The 16,436-nt window shown below is 39.9% G+C and overlaps 1 protein-coding gene across 1 annotated transcript; it reads right to left on the reverse strand.

Moving 5' to 3' along the window:
- Positions 1-11,482: 11,482 nt before the first annotated feature.
- LOC119729550 lies at positions 11,483-15,403 on the reverse strand. Its single transcript, XM_038202157.1, has 5 exons — positions 15,227-15,403; positions 14,829-14,867; positions 13,416-13,553; positions 12,724-12,874; positions 11,483-12,230 (listed from the first exon to the last, which is right to left on the reverse strand). Exons 1-5 carry the CDS (start codon positions 15,324-15,326, stop codon positions 12,158-12,160), a joined length of 501 nt encoding a protein of 166 aa, XP_038058085.1. The 5' UTR covers positions 15,327-15,403; the 3' UTR covers positions 11,483-12,157.
- Between the last annotated feature and the right edge of the window lie 1,033 nt (positions 15,404-16,436).

Genomic DNA, 16,436 nt, shown 5'->3' on the forward strand with positions numbered 1-16,436 from the left:
CGTTACCATAGGCCTATACTGAATTATTAAAGCCTGTTTAAATGGCGATGATTAACCAGCCCCCTTCCAAATAACCGATGTTTATTCTTTACATCATGATCAAAACATTCACAAATTTTCTTCAGCTACCAATGCCTATCCCCAATTAGCAAATCTTGGACTTCAACAACTCGGCCTATCCCCTTTTGGAAATTCCCGATCCGCCATTGTGTCAGGATTCGCAGACTTTTGGAAAGATAACACATGCAATTGTCGTATTACCATGGTGATCTGCTATGCCACGGTTCTCGTCTTTGCCATTTTCAAGAAAGCAAACAAAACAAAGTTATCATTTTGGTTATTTTGGTTTTAGTGTCATCCAGTGTTGTAGTCGAGACCGGATAGTCCGAGACCGAGACCAAGACAGAGACCTGAAGTTGCGAGACCGAGACCGAGACCGAGACCAGCCCCTTCAAGGCGGACCGAGACCGAGACCGAAATGGTCCGAGACCGAGACCGAGACCGCGAATAATTAATAATCATAATCTTAATAAACAACAAGACACTAATTACAACTGAACAGTCTGTCCTTCAGATGTTGATGTTCATGGGGATGTGAAGGAAGTGATTGAAAGTTAGGAATCACTTGTACCTGCTTAATTGTGTCATGCGAGTGCTCTTCGTGTTTGCTTCATGCCATAAATTACAACATGGCAACAGAATTTGTTATTGTCACAATCAATTAAAAAAATTGGAAACAACCTAATTTAAAGAAGGGGAAAACCTTATTTGATGAACTCCATATATTTTTGCCACTTTTTAAAAATATTTTTTTAAAAATATTGTTTGACTACTATAAAGTGTAAATCTGATGATGAAACTCTAACTTAGGAGTACGACAATTTGTACTAGTTTTTGCAAAAGTAAAAAGTTAAAGGTGGATGTTTCATCTGTTATAGGAACTCGGACCCTAAACTCCACAGCCACCCCTTGGTTTCAGCAATGACCACTAACGGATATTTAAATGCAACTTTAATTTTACATTTGACCTCCTTGTAAACCTGATTCGAACAAAAATTGGAGCAAGAAAATATTGATTTATGTTTTAAAATTTCAGTCATAGAATATAGATTTGCACATGTAGACCAAAAAATTGAGAGATGGTAGCCAGATATGGATTGGTTTGCCCCCCCCCCCCATCCCTCTTTGTGATTCTCCTTCCAACCCTGCATGTTTGTGTGTCCCCTACATGTTTGTTTCTTGTTCCTCTGTCATTTATCTCTGAAAGAAGGCCTGGCTAAGGCTGAAATGTAATGCCACTTTATTTTGTTTAATGTCAATAACGTTACATATACTATAGAAGATTGATGAACCATATAAAATTTTGCCTGATCTATCTTCTGTTAATCTGCCCGCCGTCATCATCGTCATTAGCATATTTGAGAATATGGCCGACACAATAGAAGGGCGATGTCACAAACTGAATGTGTTGGGTGAGATGTACTTTTAGAATTCATGGCTCAGTGCCCACGCCTCTCTGTGTTTTGTACCGTGCCATCGTATCGCCTGCATCAGCTACTTTGCTGGGCAATTTACTTGAAAATTTAGTGATTAACAAGTACGACATATTGCCAGTTTATTACATGTAATAGTTTATTATGATGGCCGTAAACAGCATATTGACATTTAGGAAGGAGACGAGGCAGGCAATTATACTCTATTTTTGTGTGTACATGGCAGTAGCTCAATTTGTGTTTATCACAGATGAAAATATGAATACATGGCGAGTCAAAAAGAAAGTGACCGTATGGTAAAAAAATATATTTGGGATAAAGAACATGTTATTGAGTAGTAACTGTGCACATTTCACGTAATTTGCATACTCTATTCCCAAGTCGTGTCTATTTTAATAAAGAGATCACAACATTCAGCTGTCCACCACTTATACCAATTTAACGGTCTACGAATTGATGAATATCCATTAATAAATATAATGAAAAAAAAAAAACGTTTTCCCGCCTCCAAGAATAAAGGAAAAATTGAAAATGAAAATAGAAAAAAATTACCAATATTTCTAGGGAAAAACACTTGAATTGTTCCCCATATTCAAACTACAAAATCTGACGGAAAAATAATGTTTCAGTCTTGATTCATAAGATTTAAATCTCAGTTGTATTTGGAATCAATGAGGATGGCTTTAAAGTGCTTGTTTCAACGGATCATCCCACAATAAAACCGAGAAATAAGAAGAGGAGCAATGGTAATTGGACTATGCCTCACTCACTAGAAAGTGAAGAGAGACATGTCCATTAGCATCACACTGCAGTCACATCTGCCCTAAACTGATTCTTTACTTAACCCTAAAAGGGCTGGGGCGGAATCCACCCCCTCACTCTTTGGCTGGTCTCGACTCGAGACCAGTCAAAATATCGAAACCAAAGGGGACTGAGACCAAGACCAAGACCGAGACCACAGCTCCCGAGACCGAGACCGAGACCGAGACCGGCAAAAAGTGGTCTCGAGACCGAGACCGAGACCGAGACCGGTCTCGAGACCTACAACACTGGTATCATCAACCAAGATGTGCGAAACTATGTTCTACTAGCGCCTGTGTGTTAGTCCAATAAACAGCTTTCATTAATATTATTTTCCGGTGATATTTCCCAATTTTTCCTATTTCCGCATTTGCCCTAAATATAAATGAAACTTATTTTTTTTTTACACAACACTTCTGTGTAGACCCACTGGGCAGCGATCAATATCGGTTAAACTTTTTTTTATAGAATTTGACTAGGCAGAAACGTCAAAGTAATATCCAGTGGGGAAAACAAAACTCCTTTAACCCTAAAAGGAAACTCGGTACAAAGGCGCAGTTCTACGGGGGGGGGGGGGGGGGGGGGGGGGGCTGTAGCCCCCAAAAAAAATTTTGTCTAGCCCCCCCAAAATAAATTCTGTAAAAAAAAATTGCATTAGCAAAAAGAAGGATTGTGATGTACATGCGAACTCTAAAGAAGAAATAGCCGTGACAAGGGTGCACGCATTAGTTAATATAGTGTGAATGATTTTATTATTTTATTGGCGGTCCCCATTGGAAATATGGCATAAGCCCCCCCCCCCCCCATCCCCACTTATTGATTTTCGGAGGCCTAAGTGTCTGGAAAAAATAACCGGTCAACATTTCAGCACGCCTCCCTGAAAAAATTCTGGATCCACCGTGCTAGCCCCCCCCCCCCCCCCCCCCCCAAATATTGGTTCTAGTACCGCGCCTGTCGGTTCATGCATAAAGCAACTCATCATGAACATACCCAAGAAATTTCGTGACTATAGGTCGAAGGGTTTTGGAATCATGGCTAGTTAATTACTCATATGTACGAATGGTAATTCTGCTGTGTGTACACGACGTATATGGGAAAACTCAGTTTTCACCGGAACATTTTTCTGTTTTTGGTATACAAAAGATGCGCAAGGCTCGAGGCTAAAAAGTCATTACAGCTCGGGTCGGGAATTACAAACCTTCTAATACTTTCTCGCCTTCAACCGGAGCCGCTTTGATGGGTGCGTTCAGCAACCCAACCACCAGAAAACACACACAGCCAGGTAAAAGCAGACATGTCGTATCGTTGAGAGGGTGGTTTTCGTCACTGTATGGAAGATAACTAGCTGATTATCGTTCGATGAATTCCGACGATGTGAGCGGAACAATAACATCTACTCGTGCTGATTGATTATGTAGATGTCGTGACGTCGTCAAGGGCGGATCCAGAACACAATTTTGGCGGGGGCCCAAAAAAATTGTGGTCCCCCAAAAAGTGGGTCTAAAAAAATTACAGCGTGGGGTTCGGGGCCCGCTTAAGGGCCCGAAAAAAATTGGATTCTAGATGCTCTGTGGTGCGATCTGAGGCAATTTCTGACCACTTTAACCAATTTATTTTGAGGAAAAGATGGTGGTGTACTCATTGCCTGCCTTTATTGCGATGTCACATTAAAAAAAAAAAAATTGGTTTCGCTTTTTTTTGGGGGGGGGGGCATGGCCCCCTTTGGCCCCCCCCCGGATCCGCCCTTGGACGTCGTGACCACGTGATGCAACCAAACCAATAACAGCACGCTCCGTTCATTTATCATGGGTTCGTTGGACATTTCGGGTTAAAACCGGTATTTGGCAAGGCCTAGTCCTACAATGGATTTGTGTGTACATTTTATTTGTGGTGATGCAGAAACAATTCACTGAGCAATGAACAGTTGTTTAGAAATAAATGAAAGTGAACAAACGTTTTTTCGATGTGCATTTGATATTCTCAGGCCTCATAAGGTGGTGGTATGGGGACTTCAATTTGGGTTTCTTGACAATTTCATCTTGGCTATTTGATGGCAAAATTTCACAGCGAACGGACACATCGTCCGGATCAGCTGGCAAAGACACCTGTATCGTCATATTAATCAGTCAGCATTCAATGTTTTTCCATATGGATGGCTAAAAATGGGCCTAATGAAAAGCAAAACAAAACCAACAGACGAAATTAAGGCACATGGACTGAAACATGAGGGGGATTATTAATTGATTAATTAAAGTCTAATGCTTAGAAACTAACAGGTGAAATTGTGCGTTGAAATTAACCAAATTAATGATTCGAAAATATGAATTTGTTTTAAACAACAAAATATTGTTTTCAAAATCTATTGCAATAATTTGAAATGGGTTTGTATGAGTAAACTTTGCATCAGCGTCTTAATGAAAAAACAACCCAAGAATATCGCAACTTTTATATAGTTAGAAACAATACTTATTTTAACCAAGGGCGTATATAAAAGCATATAATAAGATCAACTTTATTTACAGATAGAATAGGATAACACGTGGTCACGGAATGAAGAAATGGGATAAAAATGATTATTTTCTAGATACTAAATTCCCAATATCTAACTTTCCTTGTAATTATTTGGTGAAAATAAAACTAGTTTTCATTTGTTGCTTCCATCACATTGAATTACTGTCGCGCACATCTATAGGCCTATCTGTCTGAAAGTGACCTGTTGAACAAATTAGCACACACGTTCCGCTCAATCGGACGTGGACAATTATTTGTTCAGAGTAGATGCAGCGGGAACAAGCTTGTGTCGTACGGAATTTGCATTGGGAAGCAGGCTCTCCCTCTATCTTAAAGCTGTCTTTCAGAGTCTTCTAGCTTTCATATTCACGCGAGAATTAAACGAGAAAATCTTCTTTCAAACACTATTCTGTATACATGTAGGGTTCAGCAAGCCCTGGAAATACTACATCTCTAAAACTATGTATGGGGGAATAAAGTTGCATTTTCTCCAGGTACTGGTTGCAAGTTATAAAAAAGAGTTCAATTTAGGATTAGTCGTTTGTCATCCGTTGAAGATTTCTGCATCGAACATGGAACACTGATCTTATGAGCATGCACAATTTATTTGGCAAACTTCTTTCCGCAAGAGTTTCGTTTTTGACAATCGTGAGCGATTATCAATACCATTTGAACGTTGGGATGGTATTAAATCGCTCATAATCAAAAACGAAACTCTTGCGAGAAGAATTTTGCCAAATAAATTTGCGTGCTCATAATAAGATCAGTGCAAGTACAGCATTGTTTGAATTTTTTTAACAGAGCAGAGTTTTGAACTTTCAGTTGATTTTTTGTAAATCGTCAAGAGAAGGTCAGACGTGCGGTAAATACATCATCTGTGTCCGCCAGAAAGAGTTGAATTCCAAATATTTCGAAAACAAACACTTCACAGACTAAACAATAATTAAGTATACAATTACTCCATTAAGTGCACATCTGGCAGGTAAGTTAATCCGTATCTACAAACATATTTAGTTTAAATAAGCAAGTCAGCGTTTTGTCCCCAAGGACAAGTGAAATTTGCATCCATAAATTACACTATATGGACAGTGTTTACAAAGTCCATGCATCTTTCTTAAAAGTTAATGAATGAATGAAAAAGTTGGCCCATTTCTGTCCTTGCGTCTTTGCAGTTTTCGTATTTGTTGACGGAATCAAAATCAAACTGAACCTGTCACGTGTCAACTATTAATTTTTAAAAACTTGCGCAGTGTCTTAGCCAAGTCGATCACACGCCCAGATGATATATCAAAAGTCCTTTCACAGATCGAGTTTTGTGTCTTGATGTTCCCGAAGGCTGCCTCCCTATAGCCCAAGTGAACGGCACAATGAGCTAGATTGTCCGATGGAGTTGGTGACAGTCAGGGCACCAGACTTGTCTGCAGTATTCTTATTTGGCATCCCAGAGCTACTTTAAGAAAAAAATATATTGGAGAGGGGGGGGGGGGGGTTGAGCAACAGATGCCCGGCCCCTGGGTGCCCCCCTACATTTAAAGTCTTGAAGTGAACATTTACCACTTGCCTTAAGTGCCCTCCGTTTGTGCGCCCCACGGTGCTCCCCCCAGTTTAACCCTAGTTAGTCAATGCGGGCTGACGGCAGTGTGCTACCTGGGAAGCATATATATAATCCACATGTCATGGAGGGGAGGGGGCTTTTTCCTGTTCATTTTGTGCATGGCGTCCCCTAGCTGCATCAAAATATCACGTTATACGCCGTCAAGTTTTGTCCACGAATTTAAGTACTGTAGATGTGCACTCACCAAGGAGCTATGTTATAGCGCAGTAGTTTCAATTGAGAAACAAAAGCAAAGTATAGGTTTGTGGTACTGAATATAATAATTCACGGTAAAACGGCACCAGAGCACATATCAGTGGAGAAGAATTAATGTCTTATATTAAGCCCATCCTTTTTCTTAAATAATTTAGTATGAACACAGCAATAGACTTCATTTTGATGGCAAGATAAGAGGAAATTTCACTTCAAATCTGTTTCATTTTAAGGTAGTGTTATGCCTTGGGTAAAAATTAGAACCAAAACATCTATATTAGACCTGAAAATCAGCCATAGCATGAGGTCCGAGTCATGGTTCCAATTATTGCTGTTGTGATACTGCTGCTTTAAATTCATAGGGGTAGTAATCGATAGAGGGAGGTATATTGACAGAGGGTAGTCCAACAATAGAGGGCACTGTCGATACAATCAGGACAGGGCGTGATTATCCTTTATGAATTGAAGTAACAACAGAAAAATTAAATCAAATATAAAATACGAGGAGTCAAAGGTATCTCATGTCACTACACGTATTTTAATAAGCCGCTTTGAATTAATCACCGTTTCACAGATCGAGTTTTGTGTCTTGATGTTCCCGAAGGCTGCCTCCATATAGCCCAAGTGAACGGCACAATGAGCTAGATTGCCCGATGGAGTTGGTGACAGTCAGGGCACCAGACTTGTCTGCAGTATTCTTATTTGGCATTCCAGAGCTACTATAAGAAATATTATATTGGAGAACGGGGGGGGGGGGGGGGGGGGTGAGCAACAGATGCCCGTGACCGCGGCCGGTGCCCCCCCCCCCCCCCCCACATTTAAAGTCTTGAAGTGAATATTTACCACTTGCCTTAAGTGCCCACTGTATACTTTTATAAAAAAGAGTTCAATTTAGGGTAAGTCATTTGTCATCCGTTGAAGATTTCTGCATTGAACATGGAACACTGATCTTACGAGCATGCACAATTTATTTGGCAAACTTCTTTCCGTAAGAGTTTCGTTTTTGACAATCGTGAGCGATTATCAATACCATTTGAACGTTGGGATGGTATTAAATCGCTCATAATCAAAAACGAAACTCTTGCGAGAAGAAGTTTGCCAAATAAATTTGCGTGCTCTTAATAAGATCAGTGCATGTACAGCATTGTTTGAATTTTTTTAACTGAGCAGAGTTTTGAACTTTCAGTTGATTTTCTGTAAATCGTCAAGAGAAGGTCAGACGTGCGGTAAATACATCATCTGTGTCCGCCAGAAAGAGTTGAATTCCACATATTTCGAAAACAAACACTTCACAGACTAAACAATGATTAAGTATACAATTACTCCATTAAGTTCACATCTGGCAGGTAAGTTAATCCGTATCTACAAACATATTTAGTTTAAATAAGCAAGTCAGCGTTTTGTCCGCAAGGACAAGTGAAATTTGCATCCATAAATTACACTATATGGACAGTGTTTACAAAGTCCATGCATCTTTCTTAAAAGTTAATGAATGAATGAAAAAGTTGGCCCATTTCTGTCCTTACGTCTTTGCAGTTTTCGTATTTGTTGACGGAATCAAAATCAAACTGAACCTGTCACGTGTCAACTATTAATTTTTAAAAACTTGCGCAGTGGCTTAGCCAAGTCGATCACACGCCCAGATGATATATCGAAAGTCCTTTCACAGATCGAGTTTTGTGTCTTGATGTTCCCGAAGGCTGCCTCCCTATAGCCCAAGTGAACGGCACAATGAGCTAGATTGTCCGATGGAGTTGGTGACAGTCAGGGCATCAGACTTGTCTGCAGTATTCTTATTTGGCATTCTAGAGCTACTATAAGAAATATTATATTGGAGAACGGGGGGGTGGGGGGTGAGCAACAGATGCCCGGCCCCTGGGTACCCCCCTACATTTAAAGTCTTGAAGTGAACATTTACCACTTGCCTTAAGTGCCCTCCGTTTGTGCACCCCACGGTGCTCCCCCCAGTTTAACCCTAGTTAGTCAATGCGGGCTGACGGCAGTGTGCTACAAGGGAATCATATATATAATCCACATGTCATGGAGGGGAGGGGGCTTTTTCCTGTTCATTTTGTGCATGGCGTCCCCTAGCTGCATCAAAATATCACGTTATACGCCGTCAAGTTTTGTCCACGAATTTAAGGACTGTAGATGTGCACTCACCAAGGAGCTATGTTATAGCGCAGTAGTTTCAATTGAGAAACAAAAGCAAAGTATAGGTTTGTGGTACTGAATATAATAATTCACGGTAAAATGGCACCAGAGCACATATCAGTGGAGAAGAATTAAAGTCTTATATTAAGCCCATCCTTTTTCTTAAATAATTTAGTATGAACACAGCAATAGACTTCATTTTGATGGCAAGATAAGAGGAAATTTCACTTCAAGTCTGTTTCATTTTAGGGTAGTGTTATGCCTTGGGTAAAATTAGAACCAAAAAATCTATATTAGACCTGAAAATCAGCCATAGCATGAGGTCCGAGTCATGGTTCCAATTATTGCTGTTGTGATACTGCTCCTTTAAATTCATAGGGGTAGTAATCGATAGAGGGAGGTATATTGACAGAGGGTAGTCCAACAATAGAGGGCACTGTCGATAAAATCAGGACAGGGCGTGATTATCCTTTATGAATTGAAGTAACAACAGAAAAATTAAATCAAATATAAAATACGAGGAGTAAAAGGTATCTCATGTAACTACACGTATTTTTATAAGCCGCTTTGAATTAATCACCGTTTCACAGATCGAGTTTTGTGTCTTGATGTTCCCGAAGGCTGCCTCCCTATAGCCCAAGTGAACGGCACAATGAGCTAGATTGCCCGATGGAGTTGGTGACAGTCAGGGCACCAGACTTGTCTGCAGTATTCTTATTTGGCATTCCAGAGCTACTATAAGAAATATTATATTGGAGAACGGGGGGGAAGGGGGGGCGGGGTGAGCAACAGATGCCCGTGACCGCGGCCGGTGCCCCCCCCTACATTTAAAGTCTTGAAGTGAACATTTACCACTTGCCTTAAGTGCCCACCGTTTGTGCACCCCACGGTGCTCCCCCCAGTTTAACCCTAGTTAGTCAATGCGGGCTGACGGCAGTGTGCTACCTGGGAATCATATATATAATCCACATGTCATGGAGGGGAGGGGGCTTTTTCCTGTTCATTTTGTGCATGGCGTCCCCTAGCTGCATCAAAATATCACGTTATACGCCGTCAAGTTTTGTCCACGAATTTAAGGACTGTAGATGTGCACTCACCAAGGAGCTATGTTATAGCACAGTAGTTTCAATTGAGAAACAAAAGCAAAGTATAGGTTTGTGGTACTGAATATAGTAATTCACGGTAAAATGGCACCAGAGCACATATCAGTGGAGAAGAATTAAAGTCTTATATTAAGCCCATCCTTTTTCTTAAATAATTTAGTATGAACACAGCAATAGACTTCATTTTGATGGCAAGATAAGAGGAAATTTCACTTCAAATCTGTTTCATTTTAAGGTAGTGTTATGCCTTGGGTAAAATTAGAACCAAAAAATCTATATTAGACCTGAAAATCAGCCATAGCATGAGGTCCGAGTCATGGTTCCAATTATTGCTGTTGTGATACTGCTGCTTTAAATTCATAGGGGTAGTAATCGATAGAGGGAGGTATATTGACAGAGGGTAGTCCAACAATAGAGGGCACTGTCGATACAATCAGGACAGGGCGTGATTATCCTTTATGAATTGAAGTAACAACAGAAAAATTAAATCAAATATAAAATACGAGGAGTCAAAGGTATCTCATGTAACTACACGTATTTTAATAAGCCGCTTTGAATTAATCACCGTTTCACAGATCGAGTTTTGTGTCTTGATGTTCCCGAAGGCTGCCTCCCTATAGCCCAAGTGAACGGCACAATGAGCTAGATTGCCCGATGGAGTTGGTGACAGTCAGGGCACCAGACTTGTCTGCAGTATTCTTATTTGGCATTCCAGAGCTACTATAAGAAATATTATATTGGAGAACGGGGGGGGGGGGGGGGGGGGGATGAGCAACAGATGCCCGTGACCGCGGCCGGTGCCCCCCCCCTACATTTAAAGTCTTGAAGTGAACATTTACCACTTGCCTTAAGTGCCCTCCGTTTGTGCACCCCACGGTGCTCCCCCCAGTTTAACCCTAGTATTGTCAATGCGGGCTGGCGGCAGTGTGCTACCTGGGAAGCATATATAATCCACATGTCATGGACTGGAGGGGGCTTTTCCTGTTCATTTTGTGTATAGTGTAGATTTTTACAGCATGGCGTCCCCTAGCTGCATCAAAATATCACGTTATACGCCGTCAAGTTTTGTCCACCAATTTAAGGACTGTAGATGTGCACTCACCAAGGAGCTATGTTATAGCGCAGTAGTTTCAATTGAGAAACAAAAGCAAAGTATAGGTTTGTCGTACTGAATATAATAATTCACGGTAAAATGGCACCAGAGCACATATCAGTGGAGAAGAATTAAAGTCTTATATTAAGCCCATCCTTTTTCTTAAATAATTTAGTATGAACACAGCAATAGACTTCATTTTGATGGCAAGATAAGAGGAAATTGCACTTCAAATCTGTTTCATTTTAAGGTAGTGTTATGCCTTGGGTAAAAATTAGAACTAAAATATCTATATTAGACCTGAAAATCAGCCATGAGGTCCGAGTCATGGTTCCAATTATTGCTGTTGTAATACTGCTGCTTTAAATTCATTGGGGTAGTAATCGATAGAGGGAGGTATATTGACAGAGGGTAGTCCAACAATAGAGGGCACTGTCGATACAATCAGGACAGGGCGTGATTATCCTTTATGAATTGAAGTAACAACAGAAACAATAAATAATACGAGGAGTCAAAGGTATCTTATGTAACTACATGTATTTTAATGAGCCGCTTTGAATTAATCACCGTTCACAACGTGTGCAAACATCCGGACATTCAATACAGTAGGTAGAAAGAAAGAGAAAGTCTATTCCTAATAGTTTTCATTTTAATCCAATAGGCCTAACTGAGAAATGATAAGTTTAGTCGTTTGGAATTTGTTGAGAGGTGTCAGTCATGAGTACGTTTTTGAGACCAAATTACCCCGAGTAACATCTCCCTTCTACTTTGTTTTTGCAAATGTGACGTCGTACCAATATAACCACGCCCGGTCTACTTTGACTTGCATCTTTATTGCAAAGTTCGTCATGATTCTTTTGAAGAGATAAACGACAAACACCAAAGGAATCGTCATAATATTTAACCAACAATGATTTTTTTTGTGGAGTTGGATATCACGCATGTAAAGGTAATGCCATGACGTATGATCACAAAATAGCTGACCAAACAGAACAGGTTGCAAAAGGAAGCACGGTTGCCACCGTATACGTGTGCATGCACCATAGGTTATAAGTTTCTGAACACAAAAAAGATTATTCGCTAACTACTAACGAAGGATTTGGATAGCATAACATAATTGTCAATTATTAAAGCATACATTCTGAATCGCGGTCAATTTTGAATTTGAAGGGTCGCTCTGGAAATAAATGTATCCTTAGTATTCGTCGTTGTACATCTCAAAGATGATGTGGTACAAACCATGAATTCGCTTCCAAATCAGAGCGGTCCTGTGGACACGGACAAAAACATTAACAAGATTTTATCAGTGTCTTTTAGATATGCTGATCTTTCTCCCTTGATCACGTGAACAACCGCGTGAATCTAATCACCTACAGTTTTATACAGCATTATACATCAGCCTCAGTCTGCCAAACTCTGGGATGTATGTACGCTTGGTCAACAGATGTATCTTCCCCACGACCCCAACCCACCCCCCTTCCCCTATCCTGACTCGGGCATCGCACTCAGTCACACACTTTAAAAACTTATGGGAGCACTCGGCCGTACGTGCACCAGTGATTTCACAACTATGTCGGAGCGGAGTCGAATTTCAAAGTGATACTACCCTTCGATGTAGCTATCTCATGCGTATTTTCTTTCCAAACACAAACAAGTCAATAATCACCCGATAATTAACGACTGGATTTAATCTTTTTAAAAATTAATTTGGTTATCAATTTAAATCAAGCTAGGTTTTGGTATTACTTCATTTTGACTTACTTTCCCTTCTTGTGGCTTCCATCCGGTAGTACAGTGTCGTGAGCATGCACTTCAAGCACGAGATCCCCGCTTGCGTCCAATGGTTCAATGTGCTCAGCATCATGTTTGGTCACAGTAACATGCTGAATCCATCCAAGGTTTTTCGACAAATCTGGAAAACATTGATACAAAACAGGTGATTTCAACTACTCTTTTAATTGCTACTTCAGATCCAATATTCCACAGGCTTTCATATACCGACATCACTCATATACCAAGGAAACGTTTTGAGAGCTTTATGGACGACTATTGTGCTCGGACCAATTTTCATGATTCGGAAAGTTTCATCTTTTTGGATAATATTTATGGACTAATTTCTAGCTGTGATTAAACGTGCACAGAGAAGTTTTGAGAACCGGTACATAAATGTTCATGACGATTACGTTCGTTTGTTTCATTATGTCTGACTCTTGGTCAAAATCAGCTGTCGGGCATTGAACAACCGACGTAGGGCTTAATGGTCTTGAACAGACGAAAATGTGAAAATGTGAAAACTGGAAACTTCATTTTCATAAGGATGGATGAGAATTATTTTTTTATATTAAATAAATCACATTCGAATCTGTCACTATAAGTCTAAATTTGCAACATGTCAGACTGTTTCCTTTCATGAAAATTTCTTTTCATCTATAACTAGAAACTGATGGTCTTACGGTCAATTCCTTGGTATGATGGGTAGCCATCCGGTACTACGATCACATCAGGGGCGTAGTAACTCAAGATGCAATCCATATCCTTGTCCGTTACACATTGCTGAAGTAGGTTTCCATCGTAAACAATTTCACCAACCGCTGTCAAGGAACAACGATTAAAACCAAATGAAAGTACTAGCTGTTCGCAGATGTAGACTTTCCTTATCAAAATTGCAACTACATGTAGTGATTTCAATGTACAGTCATTAAACATTATACTGGTGCATGCTATAAGGTCTAACAAATGGACATGACTAGTCAGCTGAACTAACTAAACTCTGTGAAGATTGTGGCACCGCCTCGCAAAATATTCCGTATGGTTTTATTTTAGGAGATAAGCGTAAGCCATTGTTTAACAGAAAACCATGACGCTGGCAAATTCTCCTGAGGTGACTTGCTTGCGCTATGGCTCTGTGAAGGTACAGGAGATGAAGCTATGTACGATTTAAAGGCAATTTACATGAGTAAATTTTGGGATTGTTTTTTTGGTTGCCGAAACAAAGAACGGTAATACAGTAAATCTGAAGCGGATTACTAATTATAAAGTTCTACTTTTGAGACAACCGTGAAAAGCACCCTTTGTGGTATGATCCCAGTTGTCACTCGGGGAAATACCTATGTGTAACCGATTGAAAGCTAAACAAATTTTGGTCAATTTGGTGCAGTATTTGAAAACAAAACAAAAATATTCCAGCGACATATCCGGTCCAACCATCGTCTGGGAAACGATGGTAATTCCTATTTTATTGAAAATGACAGCAAAACAGGCGCCACGATTTCACACGATGCTTGATATAAACAGTCAAGTAGCACATTTCATAATTATTTTGGCAGTTCCCTTTGTTTTAATGTTTGTAAATGATATACGTTACCTTTAATGTCACCTGAATGTGACAAACATATAGAAAGTAATGGATCTATATGAGGAGGATAATATTCAATGAAACGGGCCGTAGCTAAAAGCTATTAACCGTTAACACGCCATTATAGACACTTTACCTTTACGTTACCATAGGCCTATACTGAATTATTAAAGCCTGTCTAATGGCGGATCCAAGGGTTGATTGGGATGATTAACCAGCCCCCTTCCAATTAACCGATGTTTATTCTTTACATCATGATGAAAACATTCACAAATTTCCTTCAGCTACCAATGTTATCGCTAAGTTTCACAAATCTTAATTCTTTGCTAGCGTTCAGGTTGGGTCTTTTATGCGTTGACTGCAACATCACATGCACCCTATGCCTATCCCCAATTAGCAAATCTTGGACGTCAACAACTCAGCCAACCCCCTTTTGGAAAAATCCCGGATCCGCCATTGTGTCAGGATTCGCAGACTTTTGGAAAGATAACACATGCAATTGTCGTATTACCACGGTGATCTGCTATGCCACGGTTCTCCTCTTTGCCATCTTCAAGAAAGCAAACAAAACAAAGTAATTATTTTGGTTATTTTGGTCTTAGTATCATCAACCAATATGTGCGAAACTATGTTCTACTAGCGCCTAATACTTATTTGTGTGTGTGTTAGTCCAATATACAGCTTTCATTAATATTATTTCTCGGTGATATTTCCCAATTTTTCCTATTTCCGCATTTGCCCTAAATATAAATGAAACTTTTTTTTTTACACAACACTTCTGTGTAGACCCACTGGGCAGCGATCAATATCGGTTAAACTTTTTGTCATAGAATTTGACTGGGCAGAAACGTCAAAGTAATGTCCAGTGGGGAAAACATAGAACAACACTCCTTTAAGGCTGTTACAAACCTTCTGCCTCCACGCTAGAGCTTGGAGGCCTATGGCCTTCGATGGGCGTGTTCAGCAACCCAACCAACAGAAACACACAGAGCCAGGTAAAAGCAGACATGTCGTTCAGAGGGTGGTTTTCTTCAAGTCAGCACTGTATGGTAGATAACTAGCTGATTATCGTTCGATGAATTCCAGCGATGTGAGTGGAACCAGCCTCGAGGTAGACCTTAAATAACATCTCCCCGTGCTGATTGATTATGCAGATGTCGTGACGTCGTGACCACGTGATGCAACCAAACCAATAACAGCACGCTCCGTTCATTTGTCATGGGTTTGTTGGACATTTCGGGTTAAAACCGGTATTTGGCAAGGCCTAGTCCTACAATGGATTTGTGTGTGCGTTTAATTTGTGGTGTTGCAGAAACAATTCACTGAGCAATGAACAGTTGTTTAGAAATAAATGAAAGTGAACAAACGTTTTTCTGATGTGCATTTGATATTCTCAGGCCTCATGAGGTGGTGGTTTGGGGATGTCAATTTGGGTTTCTTGACAATTTCATCTTGTATCATCGTTAGAATCCCTCATTCTCCTGACGACGGGCAGAGCATACTAGTTCCTCCGGTTCTTTTTAGAACCACACACACTCACAAAAGAGATGTATTCACATGGTGCTACCACAAACTTATTTTGTCTTAGTATCTTTCCACCGTGCAAACCTTCAAATGTCAATTTCATCTTGGCTATTTGATGGCAAAATTTCACAGCGAACGGACACATCATCCGGATTGGCTGGCAAAGACACCTGTATTGTCATATTAATCAGTCAGAATTCAATGTATTCCATATGGATGGCTAAAAATGGGCCTAATGAAAAGCAAAACAAAACCCACAGACGAAATTAAGGCGCATGGACTGAAACTTGAGGGGGATTATTAATTGATTAATTAAAGTCTAATGCTTAGAAATTAACAGGTGAAATTGTGCGTTGAAATTAACCAAATTAATGATTTGAAAATATGAATTTGTTTTAAACAACAAAATATTGTTTTCAAAATCTATTGAAATAATTCGAAATGGATTCTATGAGTAAACTTTGCATCAGCTTTTTAATGAACAAGAATATCGCAACTTTTATGCAGTAAGAAACAATACTTATTTTAACCAAGGGCGTATAAGAAGGCCTATAATAAGATCAACTTTATTTACAGATAGAATAGGATAAAACGT

The sequence above is a fragment of the Patiria miniata genome, unplaced genomic scaffold (genome assembly GCF_015706575.1).
Source record: "Patiria miniata isolate m_02_andy unplaced genomic scaffold, ASM1570657v1 HiC_scaffold_21, whole genome shotgun sequence".
Taxonomy (NCBI): domain Eukaryota; kingdom Metazoa; phylum Echinodermata; class Asteroidea; order Valvatida; family Asterinidae; genus Patiria; species Patiria miniata.